Source organism: Chamaea fasciata, unplaced genomic scaffold (genome assembly GCF_029207755.1).
Source record: "Chamaea fasciata isolate MVZ Bird 193981 ecotype frontalis unplaced genomic scaffold, bChaFas1.0.hap1 SCAF_11, whole genome shotgun sequence".
Taxonomy (NCBI): domain Eukaryota; kingdom Metazoa; phylum Chordata; class Aves; order Passeriformes; family Sylviidae; genus Chamaea; species Chamaea fasciata.
The window spans coordinates 4,610,856-4,636,650 of record NW_027094096.1 but is presented as its reverse complement, the minus strand read 5'-3'; the positions used below and the strand labels follow the sequence as shown (position 1 = coordinate 4,636,650).

Genomic DNA, 25,795 nt, shown 5'->3' with positions numbered 1-25,795 from the left:
GGCGGGGCCACGGCACTGACTGACAGCGCAACGCGGCTTGCGATTGGGGGAGGAGACGAGCACGTGCTGGTGTGGGCGGGGCCGGCGCGGCCCTTCCGCCGCCGCCGAGGCCGGGGCCCATTTCCGGCCCTCCGCGGGTGCGGATTGGGCGGGCGCCGGGGCGGGCGGGAGCCAGCGGCGGCCATGGACCTGTTCGGGGACCTGCCCGAGCCCGGCGCCGCCGCGGGTGAGGCCACCCCCCGCTCGGGCCCGCGCTGTCCCTCGGGCCTGCCCGGCCCCGGCCCGCGGCCTCAGCTGACGGGCTGCGGACCCCGCCGGGCCTGCCGCAGCTCGGCTCCGCGCACGGCCAGGCCGCCGCCACAGGGAGCTTGAGGGGCGAGGGGGAGGGTGAGGGGACAGGTTAATAATCGCTGGAGAAATTACCGGGTTTGGTGGGTTTTGTGGGTTGTTTTTTTTTCTCCTGGGACTCGCTCCGCTGCAATTTACTCCGCGTTTTTGCATGTTCTATGAATCGTAATTCTCTGTGGTTTAGACTGCCTTGGAGCCTTTCCCCTCACTGTGCTGCTGAGAGATGTTAATGCGAGCTTAGTGGATCGCTAGCAAAAAAACCCCAAAAATCTGTTCTCAAGACAAAAGTTCCCCTCAGCCCTAGGCAGGTGGTTATTTTGCTTGTGTAGCAGCTGCTAAAATTAGAGGTGGAAGTAAGGCTCTCCTGGTTTACCACACCTGTGCTGGCTTGGGGACAGTGGTTTTAGAACAAGCGCCCCCAGGAGTGCCTGCAGTGGTTCCTTACTCTGCCCTGGTGCCTTGCAGGGAAAGATGCCCATAAAGGGCCTCTTCTGTTCGATGATCTCCCACCATCCAGCAGTGCTGACTCAGGTATGGGTGCTCTCTTCCTGCCATTTGTTTGGTTTTTTGTGTTTTCTGCATCAGCATCTCTTTCAGATGAAATGTGTGTAAATCCTGTTCTTTGTTAGACAGAATAAAGACAGCGGGGTTATCAGTGCTGCTATGCAGACCAGCTGCATCCTGTTTGGTTTTTTATAACCAGGGTGTTATGAATGTTCCACATATATTCTATAAAGCATTCCACAAAAATGTTCCCTGGAGGTAATGCAGAGCCTGTGTTTGCCCCACCAGTCACGTAGAAATTTGGCTCTCTTTGAGAAACTGGCATAATTTCTTCAGCTCAGGAGAGATACAGGCAAAGCATTATTCCCTGAAAGGAGAAACATAGGCAAAGCATTATTCCCTGAAAGGAACAAAGGTATTTAGTTATTTTTGTCTCCTTGTGCTCCAGGAAAAGAAGGCTCTTTGCTCTTCGATGGCCTCCCACCAGCCAGCAGCGGTGACCCAGGTAAGGAGCTGTGTCCCTCATCAGCTTCTGCTGAGCCACCCCTCTCTGGGAAAAGCCCATGGTGCAGCCTGTTGTGTTGCACACACAGCAAGTTAACCTGGTGCTTGTTTCTCCAGTCCAGATTGGCTGACACTTGTCGTGGCAATTTGTGCCCCAATTGTTTAAATCAGGATTCTGAATCTTAAAATTAGGCCTGTTCCCAGAAGTACATTCCTGTCTTTTGGGGACCCTGGTTCTCTGAAAGCTCCCTGCTTTGGGAGGGAAAGTGGCCTGGTGCAGCCACTGCCCTGGCTGCTTTTCTGCTGTAGGCATAGGATTCCTCCTTGTTCCTTGCTGCAAATGGCTTCAAACCCAGACTGCTGCTCTGGCAGGGCTTTCTGCATGCAGCCATGTGCTTGCTGTCACCTGGGAGGAGCTGAGAGAATTCACAATACCCATAAGGGCCTGAATCTCCAGAAGGAAAAAGCCAGAGTTCTGACATCAGGTTTTGCTTGCTAACTTTCATTTGTAGCCTTCTTCTAAACCCTTTAAAAAATGCACATTCAGAGTAATAAAATAAGCTTCTTTGCATTGTTGTGGGCAGAGATCATAGAGGAAAATAATAATAATAATAACACAGAAATTTTCCAGCCTGTGACATTAACTTCCTGAGCAATTAACTGGGGAAAAAAAAAAAAAAAAAAAAAAAAAAGAAGCCTGCTAACTAAGGAATAAAACCTGTGGGTTGTTCAGTAATGACTGTGGTCACTTAATGCTGTGTTAATGTGTGAGCCTGCCTGCACTCTTGAGTGTGTTTTGGTATTAAAGGATTTGCTGCTGAATTTATGCAAGTAAAACAGTCCTGGAACACTTGAGCCAGCTGCATTTTTGCTTTCTTTCAGCCTCCAGTGCTACTAAGCAACTCTCATCAGCAGGGAGCCAAGAGAAAGGGCAGAAGAGAAAGTCCTTGGAGGAGGAGGAAGAGACGAATGGCAGGGAAGAACTTGTGGAAAAGAAAGTTTGTAAAGGTTTTCAGACAGTTTGAAAACAAATGTACTCAATTTGTACTTTTGGCGTTGGGCTGAGTAAGTCCAGAACAAAGCTGAGCTTTGGTTCTTCAGTCTGCTTGCCTTTCCAGCCTCTTGCAGGAGACAAACTGCGGCAGGGCTCTGTGGGAGCTCCCTGAGTTCCTGGCCCTGTCTGCCTTCTTCCCCTGGGCCTTCTCACTGTCCCTGCTGCAGCAGCAGGCACCTCAGCACTGGCAGGACTAGTGCTTGTGCTGCCAGAAGGGGGATTGGGTGTGGAACCTCTGTAAGGCTGGAGCCACTCCACTTTCTTTTGCCACATCCACAGATGTCTCTGCTATGGTTGCCAGGGATGGGGAGAGACAGGCTTGTTACATACAGGGCCTTTGGCTTCAGTGCCTGAGTGCTGTGTTGCAGCTTTGGGAGTAAGGTGTGTTCAGGGGTACAAAGGAAAGGACATGTCCTGGGAGCATCAGGCCTGGATTTCCTGTCCTTAGTTCACTCTTTAAAGCTGTGCTTTACTTAATCTGCTGGTCCAGTGCCACGTGCTTCCCCTGCCCACCCTGTCCCCTGCCCCTGTTTGGTAAGAGTCCTGTCCAATGCCCAGCAGTCCTGCTTGGCTACAGCTACCTGCTAAAATGAGGGCAGGCTGCTTTTAGAGCTGCTGGCCTTGGAGACACATAAAACCCCATTTTACAAAATAAACAAGTCCTGTTTAGCAGCAGATGCTAGATGTTTTGTTGTAGTACGAGGGCTGCACTGCCAGGACAGGGCTCTGAAAGCTGAGAACTTACTGGTTTTTACCCTGAGCTGAGGAGACAGAGGAGTTTGATTTGCATGCTTGTGTCTGCTTTGTTCCCCTTTAGGATCAGTGGGTATTTTTGGACTGAAGGGTTACGTGGCAGAGAGAAAAGGTGAGAGGGAAGACATGCAGGATGCACATGTCATCTTGAACGATATCACCGAGGAATGCCGGCCTCTGCCCTCCCAGATGTAAGTGGGCCAGAACTGCCATCCTGGGGCTGAGGGAGCTCCAGCTTGCTTCAGCTAAGCCCATGAGATGATCCTTTTTGCTTTGAACACCTGATGCTCATGTCTGCCTGTCTTGTGGTGCAAGGTTTGGGCTTGTTACTGGGAGACCTGGGGTGAATCATCAGCTAGCTGTGTTCCCAGGCAATTCACAGGGCTGGTGTGTACAAAAACCTCCCTTTGAAGCATGCTTAGTGAATTCAGTCACTGACTTTATGAGGGCCTGATAACTCTAGTTGTTGATCCTCTATTATCCAAATGTAAGTGGGTATGTAAAATCAAAAGAATGCTCTCAAGCATTACCCTGATACTGGGTTTAGCTTCTGGACTAGTACTGCCCAAGAGATTCGTGTTCTGAGAGATCCAAGTTTTTGTCTGTAGCATAGTTGGAACAAGCTTAGGCATGGAAGGTATTTAGGATTGGCTAGACTGATGTCTGTAATGCTGGAGAGTTGCAGTGTCTTTGAGGTAAAATGTTTATCTGCTTTTATGCCAGGTTAAGGTCTGTAAACCCTTTAGCCTTTCATCTTCTTGAGGAGTGGAAAATTACAAGAAAGTTCTCAGCTCAGTGCTGGAACATGTAAACCATGTAAATGCTGAATATATGAGCTCAGACACCTGCTACCTTTTTGTGCCTTGGAGTGTGGGATTTTCAGTCTGGCTGACACAGGGCAGGCTATTATGGAGAGGGGTGTACTGGATCCCATTCCCTGGCCTTTCTTAGCCTTTTCTGTCGCATTTTATTCCCTCACAGCACACGTGTCTCGTACTTCGCTGTTTTTGATGGCCACGGGGGAGTCCGAGCCTCAAAATTTGCAGCACAGAATCTGCACCAAAACCTGATCAAGAAATTTCCAAAAGGTGAGAGGAGTGGAGTAAGGGCTGTAGGACAGCCGTCACCTTTCTGCCTTGGCAGTGGATAAGGGAAACTGATCTCTGTGGGTGTAGTCCTACAGTACCCATCCCTTATTCCCAGAGGGCTTCAAGACTTCTGTGTCTCCTGGGGAAGAGGGCCGGAAGCCTTTTTGGCACAAGGGTGCAAGTAGCCAGTTGTGACTCTCTAAACAAGTGTGAGATGTGCTGTTACCAGTTTTGGCAGCGCCAGATCAGGTGTGAAAATACTTCTGTAGTGGAAAGGTTTATGTAATAAACTCTCCACATACACTACTACATAGATTTCTGGTGGGGTAAGCCCAGGATGTGCCCCAGCTGCTCTGCAGAGTCCAAAAGATCCACTGCCTGACTGAATGTTGGGTGATCAAAGGGACAGACTAGGATAGGTCAGATATGTTTTACTTGGAGCTTAGGTGCTGTTTTCTCTGACAGGTGAAGTAGCCAGTGTGGAGAAAACTGTGAAGAGATGCCTTTTGGACACCTTCAAGCACACAGATGAAGAGTTTCTAAAGCAGGCATCCAGCCAGTAAGTGCAAATACTTTGTGTTCATTTGTATTTCTTAGCGTGCATCTCTGAGGTCTGAGTTGTGAGCAGGGCAGAGGAAACCTTCCTTGCGTCATGTTGTGCTTTGGCAAAACTCCACACAGCTCCACTGTGCCAGGCTGTGACTCTGCCAGCTGAGTGCTTGCTAGAACTACATCATGGCATGTTCTGGTCTTACTCTGTGGTAAGCAGTCTGTAGGATCCCTTAGACTAAACTACATGTTCCTCATGAAGGAGGGAAGCAAAACAGGTCCAAGGATCACCTCTGTCCTTATCAGGGCATCTTGTTTGCCTTCATTTTAAAGACTTGCCATGTTGCTGAAGGGACTTGTCCCATACTGCCTGAGATGGGATCTCTCTGTTGATGGCATCAGCCTGTGGAAGGAGGGGATTTGTAGAGGCCACTTAAGTTTTCTTTAGAGCTCTGCTTCCCAGGCTGGAACACATTCCTGAGGTAGCTTTTAATGCCCTGTGTTGAAAGACCTCCATCTCCCAATGTAAATTTAAACCTTGGTTTCTTTAACTCTTTAGAAAACAGATGTTGATGAAGACTGTCTCTCTGTGGGGTAAATGCCAGCCTGCCTTGCTGCTGGCTGTGGAGCGCCAAGCACCCTGACCTTCCCTCAGTCTCTACTGAACTGACACACCCACTGTGTGCACTAGGGAAGATACAGATTGCATTTCAAACACAGTCACTTTGTTACCAATGCTTTACACATATTTGATTTGGTTTTTTTACTGTTATTATTTCACAGTGACACCTCTATCACAGATGCAGAGACTGTTAATGCATTTGATTCTGCCATTCCCTGAAAACTTTCAGTTTTAAGTAAATTGCAAACTGGATCAGTCTCTTAAGCCTAATCAGAACGAGAAGTTTGACCAGGCAAAAGGATGATGCTTTCTTGAGTCTGTCACAATAAAAGTGTCTTCCTCAAACCAGCCTCTAGTCAGAAACATGACTTATGGCAAAGGCATGACAAAGGATTGCTAGCAATAGCTGTATTGATGGTGAAATGAATCATGTTCATTCAGCCACACTTTCAAAGTAAGGAAAAACTGGGTGAAATATGTCTAGAAATTAGTCTCTCAAAGCTGGTGTCAGTGAAGAATGGCATTATAGTCAGGCTTTTTTGTGGACAGGACTAGTCTGACAGCTGTAATCTAAGAAGTGCTTCTCATTTTACCTAGAGCTCTAGAGATAAAGGCTTAACTACAGGAAGTGAAATAGGAGGAGAGTGACTGAGCAAGTGGTGGTGCTGCTGAGGTGGGGTGCTGAGGGCTGTGGTGGGGGAGGAGGCAGGGATACTGTGAAAAAAAAGTAGGCAAAAAAGAAGGCGTTTCTACTGCAGAGTTGGCTGTGCCTTCCTTTGGCTGCAAAGAAGAGGCTTCCCAAGGAGTGTGGGGTGCTTGTTTGCTCGTGATGCCTTTGTGCAGCCATCAGGGCTGAGCCTCTTCTGCTCATATATGAGGTTTGCTGGGAGCTGAGTGTGAGGAAGAGTTGGTGTGGGAGCTGTGGTTGGCAGTATTTACACCAGCTGGGCATTGGCTGTGCATTCAGAAATCTGTAGTCTGTGTAGTTCCTCTCTCCTTGTCCAGTTTGCTGTTTATCACCAGCCTGAGCTGCCAGCAGGCAGCTGCTGTGGGCTTGTGCTACCTGATTGCTGAGTGTTGGCACAGGATGCTTCTTTGAGTCCCCAGGAACACTCTGTAACTTCTTAAGTGTTGTTTTTCCCCTTCAGTAATCTCCTTTTGGTTCCCTTCAGGAAGCCAGCATGGAAGGATGGCTCCACAGCTACTTGTGTCTTAGCTGTGGACAATATTCTCTACATAGCGAACCTCGGAGACAGCCGGGTAAGCACAGTGGAGACCACTGATGGCATCTTTATTCTGCCCAGAGCTTTGTGGGTTGGTTTGTTTGGGATGAGCTACTCAACTGTTCCTACAAAGCATCTTGTTTCGGGAGGGCACAGAGTACTTCTGTGTTGTCTCCCATAGTGTAAAACAGTGATGTGTGAAAGCTCTCTCTTGGTGCTAAATATCTCACGGTATCAAGAAGAGAATATTTGAATATTTTAGTTGGAAGGGACCTCTGACAATCATCTGGTGCAACTGCCCTGCCAGTTCAGGGCTGCCCTGAAGTTACACCACTGCTCAAATGCCTCTTAAACACTGGCAGTCTGGGGCATCAAGCCCCTCTCCAGGAAGCCTGGTGCAGTATTTGGTTATTATATGCTCTGTAAAGAAACACTACTTAATGTCCAGCCTGAACGTCAGCATTCCCATGAGATCAGCACTTCTCTCTCCATGCCCCCTCCTCAGGAAGCTGCAGAGGGGAATAAGGTTGTTCCTCAGCCTCCTTCTCTCCAAACCAGACAAACCCAGAGCCCTCAGCCTCCTCCCAGGTCACATCTTCCAGCCCCAGCCCCAGCGTGGTTCTCCTCTTCTGGACACACTCCAGCACCTTCCCATCATCTCTAACCCTGAGGGCTCTGGGTGAGGCCCCCCAGTGCTGAGCACAGCCAGACCCTGCTCCCCTCCCTGACCCCTGCCCACGTTGTGTCAGGTGCCCCCAGGATGGCATTTGCCCTCCTGGCCTTGGTTCCTCCTGAGCTGCTGCCAAGCAGATCCTCCCAGAGGGCTGATCCCCAGCCACTCCTCACCCAGCTCACATTGTGCTCAGGCTGCTCCACCCTGGGTGCAGAATCCTGCACTTGGACTTAGGAATTCTGTGCCAGTGGCATTGCCCAATGCTGCAGCTGTGCAGATCCCTCTATTGGACTCTTGTCCCTCCAGAGAGTCCACAGCACTCCCAGTTTGGTATCATCAGCAAACTTGGTAATGGTGCATTCAGCTCTTGCATCCACATCACGGACAAAAGTACTGAACATCACCTCCTGCCTAGGAATGAGCCCTGAGAAACACCACTGGCCTGATGTAGGACTGTTCACCCCAGTTTGGGGCTGTCTCTCTGCAGCTGTTGCTGCAGCAGTGTTGTTGTTTGATGCTGGTGTTTTGTCAGCACAGGCGATCCTGTGTCGTTACAATGAGGAGAGTCAGAAGCACACAGCCTTAAGCCTCAGTAAGGAGCACAACCCCACCCAGTATGAGGAGAGGATGCGGATACAGAAAGCTGGGGGAAACGTCAGGTGAGTGCCTGAGGGTGTGAATAAGCTCATCTAAGCCCTAGCCTGATTTTGGGCCTGAGCATTGAGGTTTTAGAGCTTCCTGAGCCCAGTGAGCATCCTGGTTGAGGGAATCTGTTGGTGCCTGTGGGAAGCACAGTGGTGCCTGAGGCCTGTAAGGATTCAGTTACTGGAGTTGGTTGATGGTTCCCAGAGGCTTAGGATGGCCAAGGCAGGACCCATGTGAAATACCAGCATAGGCATGCTTAAGCTTGAGCTGCAGAGCTGGATTGGATTGTTGAAGAAGTTACTGCTTTCTGCACACTGTGATGCCGAACAAAACTCATTTCCTTGCAGCATGACTCCTCTCTCCTTGCCCTGTGAGAGGGGACATGGTGTGAGAGCACAAAAAGTCCTCGATGTCAGTTGGTGTTGCTCCCCTGGGGTTAGCTGATGCACTGAGGCTCTCTGCATTAGGAGGGAGCTTTCTGGAGCCTGAATGCTCTTACATCTTAATGTTCCTGTGCAAAAAGGAGTTCATGGCTGTTTGGGGAGCTGGTGTTAAATGCAACAGCTGAGTCTTATCTCCCTGGCTAGGTTCTTTCTCGTCTTTGAAGGCTGTTTCTTGATTTAGTGGCATCTTCACAAAGAGAGGATTCAGTGCAGGTGAAGGATCTTCATGCGTGTGGAGGCAAAATGCACCCAAGGGGGAGAGGGGTGGGCTCAGTTCTGTTCTGCTGCCGTGTCTGGAGTGCTTTGTTCCCCTTATCTCTGGGGAGCACTTGCTGCTGCTTTAAGCACTGATCTCTCTTTGCACATGGCAAAGAGATGGCCCAGTGTCTATTAGCTCCTTTCAGAACTGGTGCCTGACTGCCTGGGAGCCTCTCCCACTGCTTGCAGTTCAATATTTTGGGCCCTAGAGATAAGCCACAAAGTGTGTGAGTGTCAGATCTCTTCTCTGTGACATGCCTTGCTTCTTGCTTTTGTCTCAAGCAGGGCTGCTTGGACTATGAGATGAATGAGCTTTGTGTATTCCCAGAGGGCCCAGAAGAGCCTTTTTGGGGAAAAGGTGATTGATTGTTGGAAAGGTGAAGTGTGGGAAGCTGTTTCTCTAGGGAGCTTGGTTAATTAGAAAAGCTTAACAAATCAGAGCCCTTTCCTGAAGGATGTTGTAATTTCGGTTTCACCGAACTGCTTGCTGCAGTCAGTGGTTACTAAAGGCCGAGTGATCAGGAGCTGAACATGCCGTGTTTCTCACTCCTGGGAACTGCCTGCAGCTGAGCCAGTCTGTAAGGATTGGTGTCCTCAGACAGGACACAGGAGGGGCTGCTGACTCAGACCTCTTGCCTCTGCCACTCTGCTTCTAGTGAAGAGCAGTTTGTTGGATATCTTGCCAAAAAATAATCTGTATTCAAACTATGCTACTGAGAGTTCAGCTCACATATAACTCTTACTGCCTCAGTTTGCTAGCCTAAGCAGGACTTGAGTTAGGGCAGGGTGACAGAAAATAGCCTTGAAGTCTCCTGACTTAATTTCCTCCTCCCCTCACTTGTTTCCCAGAGCTTCACACAAACATACAGAAAGGGAAGAAGACTTTGAAGGAAAGACTTGAACTTGCTGGGGAAGTGGCTCGTTATTTGTCCAAGCAGATGGATGCAGAAGTGTCCCCACCAGGCAGTGCAGTGAAATACACATGTGGGGAGGGCTCTCAGTGTTCTCTCTCCTTGTGCAGGGATGGCAGAGTCCTGGGAGTGCTGGAGGTTTCCCGCTCCATCGGGGATGGCCAGTACAAACGCTGTGGTGTTATCTCTGTGCCAGACATCAAACGCTGCCAACTCACACACAATGACAGGTAAACGTGCCCTTGCGTGGTGGGGTCTGTCCCAGCTCTGCTCAGAAGCTGCACAGCCCTGTTTGCTCTGCTGTGAGAGCCAAGGCACTACAGACTGATGCCTCCAGAATCAGAGGATGCTCTTACTGCTGATGTCTCTCTGCTTCTGTTCCTTTTCAGAATGGTGGGATAATGCTGCTCCTCTCCTCTTGGAGGAACCAGCCTCATAGCAATAGCATACACAAGTCTTAGTTATTCTTTGTGTTCTGATTAAATTCACAAACCAGTGTCCAAGCAGTTAGTTAAGGGTTGAGTTCTTGGGTCTCTGTTCTGTCAAAGAGTTGTTTCTAGCAGCTGTAGTGCCCATAAATACTTTTGCATTCAGCTCTGATATTTGAAGATTTGAGATACTTTTCCATGATATGATTGGCAACAACAAATTGCAGTGAGCTTTCGTGTCATTATGGCCCTGCAGACTTTCAGAGGTGAGAGTGTAACCCAGTACCCAGTGCTGCTTTTTCTGGGATTAGAGCTCCATATCAAGTGATCCACTAAAATATTTCTAAAGATACTCTTGAGTATCAGGCACTGAAGTGATGCCTTCAGAGGCGTGTGCAGACTGACCACTTCTGTAGGTTGGTTGTAGTTTTCCTTGTCCTGGTGACCCTGGTTAGGGCTCCTGCTTAATACAATTCCCTATGCAGGCAGGGAGTGCACAGCAGCCTGTCTCCCCATCCTAAGGGGAATGCTGTCCTTGCCTTGGGCTTTGTATCTCCTCAACCTTCTGCAGCCTGTGGCAATATTTTGTGTCAGAGTTTTCTGATCACAGTTGTGTCATGTGCTTTTCTTTTGAATTTGCATATTTAAATTACCACATACCTCAGAAGTGTAGAGATATAAAGTGATGTACGTGAGGGATTCAGATTTGTTTCTCTATTCCTTTGCATTAGCTGTGTCACAGAGAAAATACATGAATGAAAAGGACTCGAAGGAAAGAAGCAATTCTTAGAGAAACAATGGAGAGTTTGACCAGGATCATATATGATCTTGCCAGTGTTGCAGGACAGCCAGGATGTCCTGATCTAGGTCTGACATTAGTTGCCTGGCTCTTTGTCCTGTATTTTGAATTGCCATGAATGGTATGTCCCAAGGGATTTTCAGATGAGCTTTTATGGCATCTTCCCTTTGGATCTGAGCGTGAATGTTCATAAAAGAGATTGGAGGGATTTGCAAGCTGGGGAGCCAAAAATTCAGCCTTGGAACCTGTGTCCCCTTGATTTCCAGGTTCATTCTGATAGCATGTGATGGCCTCTTTAAAGTCTTTACACCAGAAGAAGCTGTGAACTTCATTGTGTCCTGCCTGGAGGTGAGGAGCCGGCGGCCTGGGGCTGGGTCTGTCAGTGCAGAGGGCATGAAATGGGCTTTGCCACGCTACCCTCCCTTACTCCCTGGCTCGTCTGCGTTTGTTTTGCTTCCCAATGCTTGGAAAACACCTTTTCCGGGAGCAATCAAATTCCTGTGTCCCAACAGGACAAGAATATCCAGATGAGAGAGGGGAAGCTGGAAGCAGACGCTCGGTTCGAGGCTGCCTGTAACAGGCTGGCCAACAAGGCGGTGCAGCGCGGCTCGGCCGACAACGTCACGGTCATGGTGGTGCGGATAGAGCACTGAGGGAGGGGCTGGGAGGTGCAGGGGAAGGGAAGGGAGAGGTCTGTGTGCATGCCTGTGTGCCTGGGGGAGGGTGGCTCCTGCTGGATGCTCTTCAGTGTAAATAAAGATGGTGTTTTTCTAATAGGTTCAGCTCACTGAGTAGTAGGGTTGAGTGTCTTGGGAAATGCAGTAAATTCACTTGGCAGGGGTGCTAGCAGGAGGCATCTGGGGGCATGAGCTCTGCCAGCTGCTTCAAATACTGCAAGTGTAAGACCAAGTGACAGAATGAAAGCTAAATGGATTGGGACAGTTTTGCTCTCCATATCATCCTTGAGCTTTGTGCAAGACCCTGGGAGAGCCTGGAGTCCCAGGACTCAGTGGGAGCTCCTGGACAGGCTGTACCATACAGACTCAAGGCACCAGCTTGGGATGTGGAATGGGCTGGCCTCTTCACACTGGGTAGGAAATCTTTTGACTCTGAAGTTGGGCTGTGAGGTTGCCTGCAGCTGAGGAACACAAACACCCCTTGCAGTGCAGCAGCATACCTGCCCTGTGCTTGCAGAACATGTTGGAGTTTTTACCACAACGTTGGTATGGAAAAAGTGGTTGGAGTTTGCTCCTGATGTTTTTTGGAAAAAGTGTTTTCGGCAAATGGACTAGCCAGGCAGCTGAGCTGCAGGCAGGCTGTGTGCTATCTGAGGAGAAGGCATCTCAGGTTTTAGGTACTAATAAGTGTCTGGTATCTCATGCTGTCTCAGTGCCTCTACCAGCTGTTGCTGCAGTCAGTGTGCTGTTTTCCAGAGAAAATTTGGCTTCAGACCAAGTGACAGAATGAAAGCTAAATGGATTAGGCTACCTGAGCACTTAAGTTTCCAATTCCCCACCCTGCATGTGAGGGGGGTGAGCGGAGGGGTCTGCACTGTGGCTGCCTCCTTGCTCTGATGAGGCACAGCTGTAGTCCCAGGGGAAGGGGGCAAGGGCAGGGTGGTCCCTGCTGTTTTGTGCAGGGCTGTGCAGCTTCCCTGGCTCCTTTCTGTTTTCTGTATCCCTGGAACTTTAGGAGATGGTCCCAGCTTTGGCATGTTTGCTAGAGCGCACGATGGCTGTCCCATTTGGGACAGGTGGCTTGACCATCTTACTTCTATTTCTGCTCCTACAGTAGTCAGTTACACTTCATGGGCTTAGTCTGAGGGTGCACACTGACTCTCTGCATCTCCTGCAGAGGACTGAGGAAGGAAGTGGCCCGCTGGCACAGATTTTGGGTAGTGCTTGTCCTCTGCCATCTTGTTCTGCTCCCCGCAGAACAGTATACAGTGTCTGTGTACTCTGATATAAGGCTGCACTGCAGGAGGTGCTGAGAGGGAGTGCCTTTATTAGCAGCACACTCTCCTGTTTCTACTCTTGAAAGGCAAATTTTGAGAGCCCAGACAGAGGGGCATGGAGTTGCTTCTGTTTGTGGCAAAAGAAAACCCTGATGGCAGATTTCAGAAAGGTAACTTGCTTTCCCTTCTCAGCTCCCCCTTTTCCACCTCCTGCACTGTGCACTCTTGCCACTGCAAGAGCTGAGCCATGCTCCAGTTCTGGGGCTCCTTCCAGGAGGCCACTCTAAATTCCAGTGCAGGAGCTGGTGAGCTGTTAGCTTATCCTTCTCTGGCTGTTTTCCCCTCCCTTCTCTTAAAACACTGTTTTTCTTCTTTTTAGGAAAGGTTCTGAAAGCACAGCTCCAGCTAGGATCAGAATATGCGGTGTTATGGTACAGTTAATTACCATAAAGTGTCCATTTTTCATGGCAAAGGGGAAAAGGAAGGAGCAGGTCTCACCGTGCTTGGGAATAGCCAGGTAGAAAAGCAGGCTCAGCCCCAGCTTTAGTGGAAGTAAAACCAACTATTTGCATTAATTTCGTGGGAAGACAGGGTCTGCAGGAGGTTTCCTGACAAAGCACTACTCTCCTTGCTGCAGTGCTCAGCAGTGTGCTGCTACTGAGGAGAGCTCCAGGACCACGTTAGGGTGGCCCATGCACAAGTGCTCTGTGTGCAGTTCTGTCCCTTGGGGCTGACAGAGCTTCTGTCCCCTTCCAACACTTGAATTACCCTTTGAGTACCTCTGACTTAATTCGTGTTTTTGGTTTTATGATCAGGTGCACTGGGCTCTCGGTATCTCACCTGCACAGGACAGCTCACAGCTGGGCAAGTCCTGCTTCCCGACACTGAGTCTTCCTCTGCCTGCTCAGGTGTGGGCCATAGGAAGGAAGGCAGCTGATCAGAGCAGGGCTGCCTTGGCTCATTGTGTGTGGGGACTGGGAGGTGCTGCCACGGCCAAGTTCACAGCTGGGCGGGAGCTGTGCCAGAGGCTGCTGCCCACCTGATCACCTGGGGGTGATCTCAGAGACAAGTTCTCTTTGCTTTGGGAGAAGTCAGCATTGAGACTGTCCCCCCTGCTCCCCAGACCCAAACACTCCTACCCATAAACTGCAGCATTAACAGCTCCTTCACCAGGCTCCTCAAGGAGATGCAGCCCTGTGGGGAAGGGCAGGCAGGGCCAGGGACGCCCCTGGGGGAAGGTGGGGCTGGGTACAGCTCAGGCTATCTTGCAGTGTTGCTGGCACAACTGAGCCAGTACTGAGTGCTACTAGGAAATCAAACGCTCAGCCTTCCTGGTGCTTCTCCTGCAGCCCTGGCCTGGTCACGTAGGCCTGTGCCCGTGCTCAGCTCAGGCAGCTATCACAGGCAGAGCAAAGAGCATATCTCTGCTGCTCACAGCCCGGGCCCTGTGCCACAGGCAGGGAGTGCCTGCTGTGGAAAGGCACAGGACAGGAATTTGCTTTAATCGAATGTGCAGCATTATTGGGGCTTTGCTTTGATGATTAGTGCAAAGGATGTGAGCCTCTTCCAGCAAAGCTTCACTGCTCATACCCTGCAGGAAAGCTAAAGCAGTACATAATCTGGCTTGGGCTGCTGAGACTTAAGTCTGAGCAGGGAAGGGAAGTGTCCACTAAGGGCAAAAGTGGATGTGTGGGGCTTTGTACCAGGCACGGTGGGAGCTGAGCCCTAGGGAGAAGGCAACCATCTGCTGCCACTGTCAGCACTGTTTTCCAAGATAAAACTTCTAGGCCTAGCCTTTAGATAAAAGCGAATGCCTTTAAGTCCTGGTCAGGCTCCTTTATTATCATCATCATCATCTTCATGATCTTTTGTCCATCTTCAGCTGATTCTGCAGCATGAGCAGTATCAGACCAGACTGCAGTTTCCTGCATGAGCAAATTATCTTCCTTAGGCTTGGTGCTGAGCAAGGGAGACGTGATGGTGCCTGGCAAAGGGAAGGGTCTGGCTGCTCCTGGCCCAGGTTCAGTGTGGTGCCTCTTCACACTCCCAGCAGAATGGCACTGAAATCGGAGCCACTTTGAACTGTGAGGGGAGAGCCTGCCGTGTTGTCCAGAAAAACAGAGGCATACTGCCCAGCCTGGGGGGAGAGAGGGGTTAGCAGGGCCAGGACACCTCCCCTGGGCACCAGGCATGGCCTGGCAGAGCCAAGGAGAGAGCTCTCCCCTGCACACAGCAACCAAGAGCTGGAGGAACTGCCCCTACCCTTCCTTCTGGGAAAAGAGCAGCACAAAGCCTTTAGGGCAGCCCAGCCACAGTCTGTGCTGTAGTGCCCTAGCAGTGCTCTTCCCTGTCTTTGGGGCTTGGAGGTCGCCTGAGAAGCAGAGCTGATGGCCAGCCCTGGGCTGGGGCCATGGAAGGCACCTCCTGCCCAGTTCTGTCACCGCTGGAGGTGGCAGCACTAACCTGCAGGTACAGGGTGCCTGTGACAGAGACGGTGAAACGGTCCCCGCTGCTCTCCAGCCGGGATACGGTCTCCAAATTGCTGCACAAGAGGGAGCGTGGTGCTGGGGGGAGCGGGCCCCTCCTTTCCCAGGGCTGCTGGACTCCTTCCCCCCTCCCTGGCCCCGGGTCCCTGGCCTTGCCCTGCCGTACCTGTTGTGCTGGCAGCGGGACTGCACACAGATCAGCACCCGCAGGCGGCTCCCGCGGCATCCCTGCCCCTTCCTGCGCGGCTCCCTGCGCCCTGTGACAGGCAGGGGGTGAGAGCCGTCCCAGGCTGCCCGCCGGACCCTGGGGCTGTCTGGGGGCTCACCGATGTGCAGCGTGCTGGTGAAGGCGTAGTATCCTGCAATGGGGGCCGTGTACTGCCCGCTGGTCAGGTTCAGCCCTGGGCCACGGTGGAACATCCCCTCCCTCTCAGGCTGGGATAGGGAATGTCTGGAGTTAGAGGAGTCCCTGTGCCAGGGCAGCTGTCCCTGCAGGCAGGGAGAAGGGGCAGGCTGGGCACTTACAATGTAGAACAAGCCCAGCTCCTGCCACATCTTCTGCTCCACAGGAATGTCTTCGCGCGTTTGGCAGTGGAAGGCTGCTTCCACACGACGCTGGGCCCCGGCCTGGGGGTTGCCTTTGCTGCTTTCTTCCTCCTTGCACCCTTCCCCAGCTGTCCTGCGCATCTTTGCCATGCCTGACCCCAAACCCCACCGGAGTTTGACGTTAGGAAGGGAACCTTCACTTTTCCCGGCTCTGCTGCCCAGCCCTGCTTTGCCTCGTCCTGCTGTCCCCGCAGTTCCCACCGTGGGTCCCCCAGCCCGGTACCTCTGAGCAGGAGCTGCAGCTCTCTCAGCAGCTCCTCCGGCACGGTGGCGGAGGCCGGGGCAGCCCCTGTCCCGCCGGCCTGCGCGGCAGCCGAGCTTGGTTTTCCCGCGTGAGCCCCGGTGCCGCCGCGGCCCCGATCGCCGCTCCCCGTCCCGGGGCTCCCGGCCAGCAGCATCCACGCCTGCCGGGGATCCACGCGGGCCGCCCCGGGCCCCCCGCGTCCCGCGGCTGCTCCCGGGGCCGCCCGCGGGGGTTCGCTGCCGGCGCCGGCGGCGTAGAGGAGCAGCAGGCACAGCTCCGGCAGCCGCATCCCGCCGCCGCAGCTGCCGGGAGGGTGCCCGGCCCCGCCTCGGGCCCGCCTCGCTGCCGGGCTCTGCCCTCGGGCCGCGGGGACCTCCCCGCGGGGAAAACCTCGCGTGGGCCGTGGGGAGCAGCGGGCGCGCCTGGAGCGGGAGACGCGCACCCCGCCCCCGGGGCTCCTCAGAGCGGCGTGGTTTTGCCGCTTCGAAGATACCCAAAAAGCGGAGGTGGAACAGCTGAACCGTTCGGCCGTGCTGGCTGTGGGCCCAGCCGTCGGGGAAGCGTGGTCTTGTGTTCACCCATCCCTCTGCCATCGGTACCGTCAGAGACGGGGGCTGGGGCAGCAGCAGGGACTCACCCAGTGCCGGCTGCCTCACCATGGCCATGGATCACTTCCCTGGGGTGCATGCTGTGTATCCCAGGAGAGAAACCAGGATTATGCACAGCCTGCTGCCCCCAGGTAGTAATGTCAGGCTTTGATGGGATGAACCACATTTTGGAAGGACTTGAAATAACCCTAAAATCTTTAGGGTTTTGGAGAGGGGGGGAGATGCAGTTCTGAAACAACCACAAACCCACAAATGAAAAGAAGAGAAGATTAACCAAAGCATATTTATAAGGAAAAGCCTTTTCTCTGCGGTGGTGGGGGAGAACATGCTCCTGATGCCCCAGCCAGCCTGGCACAGGGGTTTCCACCTCCCACTCACCAACCTGAACAGACAGCAGAAAAAGGGGAGCATGGCTCTCCTACCACTCATGGTCACCCTGGAAAGGTTCTGTCCACTTGGAGGTGTCCATGAAGATGGAGGAGGAGCTGTGGAAGAGCCAGAGACAGGGCAGGGAGCCCTCACAGGTCCAGAGGTCCTTGGTGCAATCATACACCTCCATTTCTACCCGGTAGTCCCCGTCCATGCCCTTCCAGTGGCCACCAGTGACAAAGAGCCGGTCACCCAGTGCCACCATCCCACCGTTCTCATGAAGGGTGTGTAGGAGCTGCACCTGTGTGAGGGACAGGGTGAGACATGCAGGGAGTCCTTGGTAACCTCCTACTCCCACCACAGAGCACAGTCACCCACCAGATCTGTTCCCCTATCCCATCTTTTCTTTCTGTGGGGTTTGGGGGCCGCTGCTGCCTTGTGTGCTTGTGATGGGGAACAGGGAAGGAAGGAATGGGGCATCCTCAGCTCTGCAGGTGTTAAGAGAGCCAAGGGATGAGTGGGTAGGAGGAAGAGGAGGCAGCTGGTACTGAGGGGAAGCAGCTGGGAACACCATCCCCATATCCCTGGGAGACTGATCATGCCTGGTCCCACATCCCACCTTCTGCCAGATGTTTGCCTCCGGGTTGTACACGTAGACTTTCTTGGTGTTATCCCCGATGAGGTAGATGAGCCCGCGCAGAGTGGCACAGCGTGGGGCCGACAGGTACTTGGGGATGAAGGGAGATGTGATCACACTCCACAGATCTGCAAGGAGCAGTCATTAGCAGTGCATCCCACCCTTGGCTCTGGATGCAGCTGCCAGTTGCTGAAAAAAGCATTGCTATTTCAGGGGGAATTTGAAAGGGAGGAGGCAGACCAGCCAGGCAGACTGGCACCCACAGTCCCCATCCAGTCCAGGGTCTTGCATAAAAAATAGTTGGGGGTGGGGACATGGTTTGTAGTGGTGCTGTGGGATGGGATGGAGTCTGCTTGAGGAGGTGGCATTGTCACAGGGCGTTAGTTTCTTCCTAAGGCAGGCAGCCTCCCCTACCCCAATGCCTCAGAGACTCCACTCCAGTGAAGCTCAGGTCTGGGCTGTGTCACACATCTGTGGCTCAGGTCTGTGCTGCTAACAGCCACACTCCTAGGGCTGTGGGCCCTGAGCCACGGCCATCACCACATCCCGTCAGCACCTGCTCACATCCCACAGGAGCATGCCTGGCAGTCTGGGGGGGGTCACCAGCCTGGGAGTCCCCCTCAGTCCCTCTCTCCGGTGGGGTGTGGCAGCAGGGTCAGCTCTCACCTTGGACAGGGTTGTAGCACTGCAGAGTGAGGGCGTTGTACTTGACGGCACAGGAGCCCACCAGGTAGAGCTTGCCCAGGCAGCTGGCAGCTGCAAAATTGCTCACGTACTTGAGGGCCGGGCTGATGGCACACCAGCTCTTGTTGTAGGGGTCATAGCGCTCCACCTCCACCACATCCACTGTCGTCCCTGCAGGGTGACAGGACACTGCAGCCACCCTGCTGCTCTGGGGCACGCATGGACCCCACCCTAGCAGCACCCACAGGGTCCTTGCAGCCTTACCCCCAATGACGTAGATCTCACCGTTGAGGACAGCGCTGGTGTGGTTTGTCCGGGCTCTCAGCATGGAAGCGATGGGATTCCACACGCCATCCCTGGGGCAGAAGCACCAGGCCTGTGTCGTTGACCACGTGTCATTCTGGGACCCCCGGGAGCCACCTAGAGAGGGACAGGTCAGGTGGGCCACCCTCTCCAAGTGCACCGTCCCTGGGTATTCCTTGCCAGGGGCCAGATTTGCCCAAGCAGAGAGTAAGGAGAGGATTTTGTTCAGAGAGGAGCCTCTGGCCCCACACCAGTGCCTCATGCTCGTGTCATTGTCCCCTGTCCTGCGTCCCTGCTCCTTGAAGCCCCCACCCTGCACCAGCAGCCCTGGCACTGACCTGTGACATACACGTCATTGTTCAGAGTCACCAGGGAAAAGCCCCATTTGTTGTAATCAGGGAAGTCGGGCAGAGCCATCCATCGCCCTGAAACCCACAGAGCCAAGCAATGACCCCACAGCCAGCGATGACACTTTTTATGCCACCCCTATTTCAAGCCCATCCCAACCCAACCAGTGTCCCTCTAAACTGACACTAGTTTGGCAAGAGGTGGCTTTGGGGTAGACAGATGGTTAATTAACATGGAGGGAGGTGGAGGAAGTGGGGGGCACTTAACTGCTTTTGGGGTTGTAGAAGGCGAAGTTCCTGGTGGGAGCCGGCATTTCCAGCCCCCTCTCCTCATCTTCACCATCCTCCAGCACACGGCCACCAACCACCACCAGCACCTCCTCTAGCTTCTGTGGTGGGCTTGGGGGGTTCTTCAGGGCACCAGTGCCACTCTGCCCCTGATGAAGAGGCCAGGGTGGGGCCATCAGGCTCCTCCTTCCTGGCTCAGGGAGCGGCATTTAAGGGAAGGGGGTACCCACCGTGGTGCGGGATCGGGCGACGAGGGCCTTGCTGGCGTCTGAGTCACGAACAAGAGGCTCAGTGGCAAGGAGGTTCTGCAGGTACTGGTCAGGCAGCGAGACAAGGTGAGTCAGCTCCAGCAGCTCCGGCAGGAACTGGGCTCGGGATCCCGGGTCGTGGCGCACCCAGCGCAGTACAGCCTCAACCAGGCTCCGCTCCTCCTGCACCTGCAGCTGGTCATTGGAGAGGTAGACAGCCAACCTCTCCTTGGAGAGCTGGAGGAACTCCTCCTGAAGAGAGACAGCTTCAAAGTTCTCCTGCAAGAAAGACCAGGCCTTGGAGGAGACCTCAGGGCAGCCGTGGCTCTCACCAAACTCACAGATACCTAGGCAGTTGGTGGCATCCATCTGCTGCCGGAGGTAGCGGCTGCAGACCTTCTGGATAGCAGGGAAGTGGAGCTGGCTGGAGGTCCTCATCAGCCTCTCCACATTGCCCTGGTTGATGGTGACCTTTCCCGTGTAGGCAAAATCCAGCAGCATCTCCAGCGCACCGGGGTCTACTTCCTTTAGCTCCACCCGTGCTGCGATGCTCTCAGCAAAGTCACCGGAGAACATGGCATAGAAGTAGTGGCTGCAGAGGGCCAGGATGCCTCGGTGGCAGGGAAACTCCCGCCCGCCCGCCACCAGCGTCACATCGGCCAGTTTGGGGTTGGTGCGGAACTGCTGCAGCCCCTCCAGCACGCCCTGAGCGTGCGAAGGCAGGCAGAAGTCAAAGTCGTCCATGTTCCTCACCATGGTGCCGGGGATGGCCGTGGCAGGCGGGCAGAGCCCGAGCGGCGGGAAGCGAGGGTGTCCCTGCTAGGAAAAGGCGACGGTGTCTCCCTCTCCCCCTGCCGCCACACCCTCCCGTGCCCGAGTCACGGGCAGCAGTGGCTGCACAAGCGCTTCCCACAGCCCCCCTCCCACGGTGGCCACGTTTTCTCCTCACCACGCCGCAGCTGCCCTGCCGGGGCGGCGACCGGACCTTTGGGGATGATTTTCGGGGTGATTTGAGCCCTCTCGGCGCGGTCGCTCCCGCTCTCAGCAGTGCTCGCCAGCCCGGCCGGCCCGCGGGAGGGAAGGGACCGCGGTTCCGGCGCTGGGCAGGGAGGGACACGCCGCATGACACGGGATCAGGAGACGAGGGGTATTCGCTATTTTTAGGCGGCACCTGGACACCGCTCCCTGCTCTTAAAGGCACCCCACGGGCAGAGCTCTCGCCGCCTCCCACCCTCGTCGTTGCCCCATCCCGCGGCGCTGTTGCCTCTAGGAAAGCTTTCCCCTGGCGAAGGGGAGGCTGGACACCGATCCTGGAGGGACAAGCTCCCACAGCACCCTCCCTCCTCCCCTTCGGCAGCAGGGGGGGTCTCCGCGATGCCCCTCCTCGCTCCTCCGGCTCGCACTGCCGGTGTCGCTATAAATATAGGTCGTTATCTCACTCCGCGACAGCCGAGGCCTGAACACCCGCCCTGGGAGAGGGGGAGCTGGGGTGCTGAGGCGGCCCGCCCAGCTTAGCAGCTTTCTTCACCGCCCCGGAAAGCCTCGCTCAGCTGGGACAGAACCGAGAAGGTTTTTATTGCAGCCCGCGGCCTCCGAAGCCCGTCGGCATCACTCCTCCAGGCTGAAGATCTCGGCCTCCTTCTCCTTCCAAAAGGCGAAGCTGCGATCGATGTAGCGACAAATCTCGTCCCCCTCCTCCCCGGCCTGCCCCTGCCGCTGGGCCGGGCCCTGCAAAGTCCCGAAGTACCGTGCCTTGATGTCGTCGAAGCCGTCGCGCCAGCCGCGCCGCCCGGCCGCGATCTCGTCGATGACGGCGCGGTGGAAGGCCCTCACTGCCCGCCAGCCGTGCCGGCCCAGCTGCTCGAACACCTCGAAACAGAGCAGGTGGCGACCTCGGCGCTCCTCGGGGGGCAGGTCCTGCTCCAAGATGCGGAAATAGCCCAGCATGAACAGCTCCAGCGACAGGCTCTCGTAGTCGGCCGGGCCGCCCCCCGCCGCCGACACGAACTGCTCCGGGGAGAGCAGGGTGCGGGCGGGGGGCGGCGGCGGGGGGCGGCGGGAGGCGGCGTCCCGCCAGCCGCTCAGGAGCCTCTGGATGGCCGCTCTCTGCCGCGCCAGGCGCGCCGCCGCCCGCGCCCCGCTCCCCGCCGTCTCCCGAGGGTCCGCGGCGGTGGGCTGGAGGGGCGCGTAAGCGGAGCGTCTCCAGTGGCTCAGGAAGAGCATCACGATCCGTTCCTTCCTCAGGCTGCCCCACTCTGGCCCCGGCCCCTTCCCCTGCCGCGGGGAGCCGCCGCCGCCGTCGGAAAACGCCTCCTCGCAGCTGATGCCCGAGTCGCTGGCGGCCTCGGCCTCGCCGCCCCCGGCCGGGGCGCTCCCCGCGGCCCCCCAGGGGGGCTCGAAGGCGCCGCGCAGGCTGCGGACGCAGACCCCGCACTGCCGGATCTCCCGCTGCGCCAGGCTGCCCCCCGGCTCCCGGGGATGCCCGCCGGCGGCGGGGAGGGCGGAGGGGGCGGCGGGGAGGGCGGAGGAAGCGGCGGGCGCGGCGACGGCAGCGCGGGGACCCCAGACCCCCTCGGTGTTGCCCAGCAGCGCGGCCAGGCTATTGACGGCGCCGGCCAAGCGGCTGCACCAGAGGGGCAGGGGCTGCCCCGGAGCGGGCGGGGGGCTGCGGACGGAGATGCTGAGCAGCGGGGCGGGCAAGAGGGCGCGGAGCTCCCGCACCAGGCGCCGCAGCTCGCTCTGGTACACCTCGCCGCGCCGCCGCAGCCGCAGGCTCTCCACTGCCCTCTCCAACTGATGCAGGTCTGCCTCGGTCAGCAGCTCCCCGAACGGGCCCAGCACGGCTTGGTGGGAGGGCGAGAAGCTCCAGAAGCCTGCATCCTGCGGAGAGAGGCGGTCAGCGACTTCCGACAGCCGCTCGCTTTCCACTCCCCGTGCCCCTCGTACCTGCCCTCCCGCCGGGTCCTCGGCCGCCAGTCGGGCCCGCAGCCGCCGCACCATCACTTGCCGCTTCCACTCGGGGATGAGCCGGCCCCGCTCATCGTGCGTGGGCACCAGGGATTCCGCGTCTACCTCCGCGGGGTCCGGCCCGGGGGGCCCCGCAGGGCCAGGCGCCCCGTCCTGTGCGGATAGAGTCATGGGGGACTCGAAGGGGTACGGCCGCCGAGGGAACGAGCCGGGCCGCGGGCCGAGCCAGCGACCTACCGGGTGGGCGAGGAAGGGCGCCGGGATCCTGGCCCGCTGCGAGGGCTTGCGGAGCTTCAGCTCCGCCGGCACCGACCTGCCGGGCTCCATCCCCTGCCGGGCCGGGCGGCTGCTGGGGGCAGAGGCGCGGGCCTCCTCCTGGGGGAGGGCAGCAAGGGGAGGTGGGCCCCAACATCTCCAGGGTCCCCCCAGCTGAGGGGTGACCCGACACATCAGCCCGGACCTTGGGGAGAACCCTCCTCGGGGGACAGCCACGGGTGGATCTGATTCCTTCAGAGAACGGGACGGAGCTGAGGAATCCCTGCTGCCGCTATCCCCCTGCAGCCAAGGAACGAGCCCGGGGCCGCCCCATGGCCGCCAGCCCTTCTCCGGGCATCCCACGCCCCCAGCCCGTCCTGCTGCTCCCTGGGGTGACAGGCTGGCATTCCTCGGGGATAGCGGTGCCCGCTGCCCCAGCCCCAGTGGGGTCTTACCTGCTGCAGGGGGCTGAGCTGGCTACTGAAGTTAGGGGGTCGGGTCCTGTCGTGCCCTGCTCAGGGAACACCCAAAGGTGTGCGGCTGCATCCCCAAAGTCCCTGTGTGAGAAGCAATGACCAATACGGGGCAGGAGGGGAGGTTGGAGTGGTCGAACAGCCCTGGAGAGGGCAGGGGCCAGGGCTGCACTCCTGGGGCACGGCACAGAGGCTTGGAGCATTGTATTAATATTTGATGGGGCATCGAGTGGCAGCACCAGGGCTCAGTGGGTGGAACAGGCGCAGTTCCTGGAGATAGTGGCTTGGTGACTTGGCTCCTAGCCTTGTCCTGCTCTTGGGACCAATGGAGAATGGCCCAGAGTGGGCATGGCCCCAGGCCAGCTGCTGGGGACAGTGCCCTGCGCAGAGGCACTGAGGGCAGGTTCTGGCACTGGGGGATGTTCAGCAGAGGGTTCTGCTGCATCGCTGCCTGGGCACTGGTTACTGGCATTCAGCCACATTTGTGTTCTTCCCCTACACCGCCATCCATTATATATGGCTAGGATGGACGCGTGGGGCTCACTTACATGTAAGAAATTCAATCGAGGGGCTGGAATAAAATTAAGAAGCAGCAGATCTAAAGCCTATAAACACCGATTAGCTGGCGACGATCCATTACAGAATCCGCCTCTCAAGCCTCCCTGGCTCCAGTGAAGGCTGACATCCAGCTCTCAAGGGGAGCATGAGCTTATGCTGCCCAGCAATAGAGCCACAGCACGAGCGCAGGTTGTGCTTTGCTGTAGGAGAGGGCTGAAAGCTCTTTGGAAAAGGGTTGTGACAAGGCTGTTTCCCCCAGCCTGGAGACCTTCTTCTGGGATCGCAGGTCTCCACAGTGTAAGGGTGTGCAAGAGCATGAGAGGAGAGGAGGTTTTGCCCTAAACCTCCATCTCTGCCTCTTTTCTCATCCTGTTCCTCAGGAAAGCAGTCACCGGCCCCTTCGGGATCTGCTCAGAGTCTCAGGGGACGCCCCCTTTCCATCTTCTCCCTTTCCATTTCCTGGCTACATATCCACAAGGATGAGCAAAGCAGCACAGAAAGGACTTCCAGTAGAAGGTGAATTCATGCAAATTACTTCTAGGAAAGTGGTGTTTGTGTATTAGCTAGGAGGCTCATTATAATGAATACGTATGATCAGGATGGAATAAATACCCTGTTGTGAAGTTTCACCACACACATCAGATTAAAGGAGATATTCTTCCATGTCTCCAGCGCTGATAAAGAATGACTACTTTCTAAAGCTTCAAATTGAATTTTAAAAAAAGTTTATTTTATACCTAACATCAATATCCCACCCTCTCCCCAAGTTTTACAACTCCATGCGTTTCCTCCCACAGCTCCCACTCCTCCAGTCTCGCGCTAATGTGCGAAGAGGCGGAAAAAAACAGACGAGGCTCTTCTCGGCATCCTGGTTGCGACTTCACTCGGGCCATGGAATCCACCTGTCAAACCCGATCACGACGGGGCGGTGCCGGTTGTCCCCTGCGGCCATGGCTTCGTGCTCCCTCGGCGGCAGCTGCCCCAGCCCGTTCCTCTGCAGATCGTCCATTTCTCTGCGGGGACGCTGGCGGGGCACGGGGCTCGGTGCCCGATCCCCATCGGCCAGTCTTCGGCGCCGGCCACCTCCAGGAGCTGCATCCTCCCGCGCCTCCCGCTGCTGCCGCTGCCGCCACCGCACCACGAAGGGATGGAGGCGGCGGCGGCGGCGCCGTGGGGACGGCCCGGCCCCGGTGTCCTGCCCCGGCAGCGGGCGGACGGCCCCGATGGGCCCTTGGCAGAGCGGGCAGGTGGCGGCGGCCTCGGGGGCAGCCTGGGGCTGGATGCAGGCCTGGCAGAAAACGTGTCCGCAGGGCTCCACGGCAGCGGGGCTTCGCAGGAGAGCCACGCAGATGCGGCACACCCTGACGGCCCGCGGCGCTGAAGGCTCTGGCCTGACCTCTGCCATGGCTGCTCCCGGACTCGGTTTCTCCCGGCTGCTGGCAGGACTTGAAGGCTGGGCTTCCACTTGGGGCACTCAGAGGCTCCTCGACCCCTCGTGGGACCCAGAGGCTCCTCAGTCCCTGCCGGCACTCAGAAGACGCTCGCGTACACCTCTAGCACACAGCCTCCTCGGACACTGGCAGCGCTCGGAGGCTCCTCGGCTGCTACTGGGTCACAGCCTGAGCGCTGTGGCACTGCCCAGGGCTAGTGTTGATAGTTCCACAAGCGATGTCATAGTGATCGTGAGTGGCGATGTCACAGAGCTCTGAGGGGCACACCCAGGAGCTCCGCCATCCCCAAAGACAGATTCTGTGGCACGAAGCCCACCTGGCAGTGGGCTGCACACCTCAGTGTCGGCCCAGCTCCCTTCCAGAAAGTCCCTGCTGGGGTGGGGCTGTGCCACTGACACTCACCAGGACCTGCTCTGCAGAGCTGCTTCCCTTGGTGTGTGCTGGTGCCTGGGGCTGCACCTCCCCAGGGACGGGACCCTGCATAGCCCTTGGTCTAACGTCAGGACGTTCTGTCG

At 55.9% G+C, this 25,795-nt stretch overlaps 4 protein-coding genes across 8 annotated transcripts; 1 reads left to right on the top strand and 3 right to left on the bottom strand.

Moving 5' to 3' along the window:
* Positions 1-121: 121 nt before the first annotated feature.
* ILKAP (ILK associated serine/threonine phosphatase) lies at positions 122-11,576 on the top strand. The gene is made up of 12 exons (XM_066194015.1): positions 122-226; positions 814-879; positions 1,301-1,357; positions 2,239-2,364; positions 3,228-3,354; positions 4,145-4,251; positions 4,717-4,810; positions 6,595-6,682; positions 7,856-7,977; positions 9,686-9,805; positions 11,069-11,150; positions 11,315-11,576. The coding sequence occupies exons 1-12, from the start codon at positions 184-186 to the stop codon at positions 11,453-11,455; spliced, it is 1,173 nt and encodes a 390-aa protein (XP_066050112.1). The 5' UTR covers positions 122-183; the 3' UTR covers positions 11,456-11,576.
* Positions 11,577-14,704: 3,128 nt separating this feature from the next.
* On the bottom strand, positions 14,705-16,381 carry ERFE (erythroferrone). The gene is made up of 6 exons (XM_066193793.1): positions 16,072-16,381; positions 15,768-15,940; positions 15,569-15,677; positions 15,409-15,499; positions 15,220-15,298; positions 14,705-14,838 (listed from the first exon to the last, which is right to left on the bottom strand). The coding sequence occupies exons 1-6, from the start codon at positions 16,379-16,381 to the stop codon at positions 14,779-14,781; spliced, it is 822 nt and encodes a 273-aa protein (XP_066049890.1). The 3' UTR covers positions 14,705-14,778.
* Positions 16,382-16,985: 604 nt separating this feature from the next.
* On the bottom strand, positions 16,986-20,945 carry KLHL30 (kelch like family member 30). 5 transcript variants are annotated; one of them, XM_066193791.1, is made up of 9 exons: positions 20,526-20,782; positions 20,330-20,392; positions 19,559-20,128; positions 19,309-19,477; positions 19,032-19,118; positions 18,655-18,810; positions 18,373-18,561; positions 17,689-17,834; positions 16,986-17,370 (listed from the first exon to the last, which is right to left on the bottom strand). In XM_066193791.1, exons 2-9 carry the CDS (start codon positions 20,330-20,332, stop codon positions 17,119-17,121), a joined length of 1,572 nt encoding a protein of 523 aa, XP_066049888.1. In that variant the 5' UTR covers positions 20,333-20,392; positions 20,526-20,782; the 3' UTR covers positions 16,986-17,118. The 5 variants fall into 5 exon arrangements, with proteins under 5 accessions (XP_066049888.1, XP_066049885.1, XP_066049887.1 ...); XM_066193788.1 differs by having other exon boundaries at positions 19,559-20,395; positions 20,526-20,945; XM_066193790.1 differs by having other exon boundaries at positions 19,559-20,392; positions 20,526-20,945.
* Positions 20,946-21,161: 216 nt separating this feature from the next.
* On the bottom strand, positions 21,162-25,234 carry ESPNL (espin like). Its single transcript, XM_066193835.1, has 3 exons — positions 24,732-25,234; positions 24,585-24,648; positions 21,162-22,918 (listed from the first exon to the last, which is right to left on the bottom strand). The coding sequence occupies exons 1-3, from the start codon at positions 25,232-25,234 to the stop codon at positions 21,185-21,187; spliced, it is 2,301 nt and encodes a 766-aa protein (XP_066049932.1). The 3' UTR covers positions 21,162-21,184.
* Between the last annotated feature and the right edge of the window lie 561 nt (positions 25,235-25,795).

Coding starts and splice junctions, on each gene's coding strand:
- ILKAP (XM_066194015.1), top strand. CDS start 184: ATGGACCTGTTCGGGGACCTGCCCGAGCCCGGCGCCGCCGCGG. Junction 3,355..4,144: donor CGGCCTCTGCCCTCCCAGAT/GTAAGTGGGCCA, acceptor ATTCCCTCACAG/CACACGTGTCTCGTACTTCG. Junction 9,806..11,068: donor CAACTCACACACAATGACAG/GTAAACGTGCCC, acceptor CTTGATTTCCAG/GTTCATTCTGATAGCATGTG.
- ERFE (XM_066193793.1), bottom strand. CDS start 16,381: ATGCGGCTGCCGGAGCTGTGCCTGCTGCTCCTCTACGCCGCCGGCGCC. Junction 15,678..15,767: donor AGCTGGGCTTGTTCTACATT/GTAAGTGCCCAG, acceptor TCCCTATCCCAG/CCTGAGAGGGAGGGGATGTT. Junction 15,299..15,408: donor TCCCGCTGCCAGCACAACAG/GTACGGCAGGGC, acceptor CCTCTTGTGCAG/CAATTTGGAGACCGTATCCC.
- KLHL30 (XM_066193788.1), bottom strand. CDS start 20,332: ATGGTGAGGAACATGGACGACTTTGACTTCTGCCTGCCTTCGCACGCT. Junction 17,835..18,372: donor GTGCTACAACCCTGTCCAAG/GTGAGAGCTGAC, acceptor TGCTCCTTGCAG/ATCTGTGGAGTGTGATCACA. Junction 17,371..17,688: donor AGGCAAACATCTGGCAGAAG/GTGGGATGTGGG, acceptor TCCCTCACACAG/GTGCAGCTCCTACACACCCT.
- ESPNL (XM_066193835.1), bottom strand. CDS start 25,234: ATGGCAGAGGTCAGGCCAGAGCCTTCAGCGCCGCGGGCCGTCAGGGTG. Junction 24,649..24,731: donor GTCGTGATCGGGTTTGACAG/GTGGATTCCATG, acceptor TTCGCACATTAG/CGCGAGACTGGAGGAGTGGG. Junction 22,919..24,584: donor TTGTAAAACTTGGGGAGAGG/GTGGGATATTGA, acceptor GCCCTCCCCCAG/GAGGAGGCCCGCGCCTCTGC.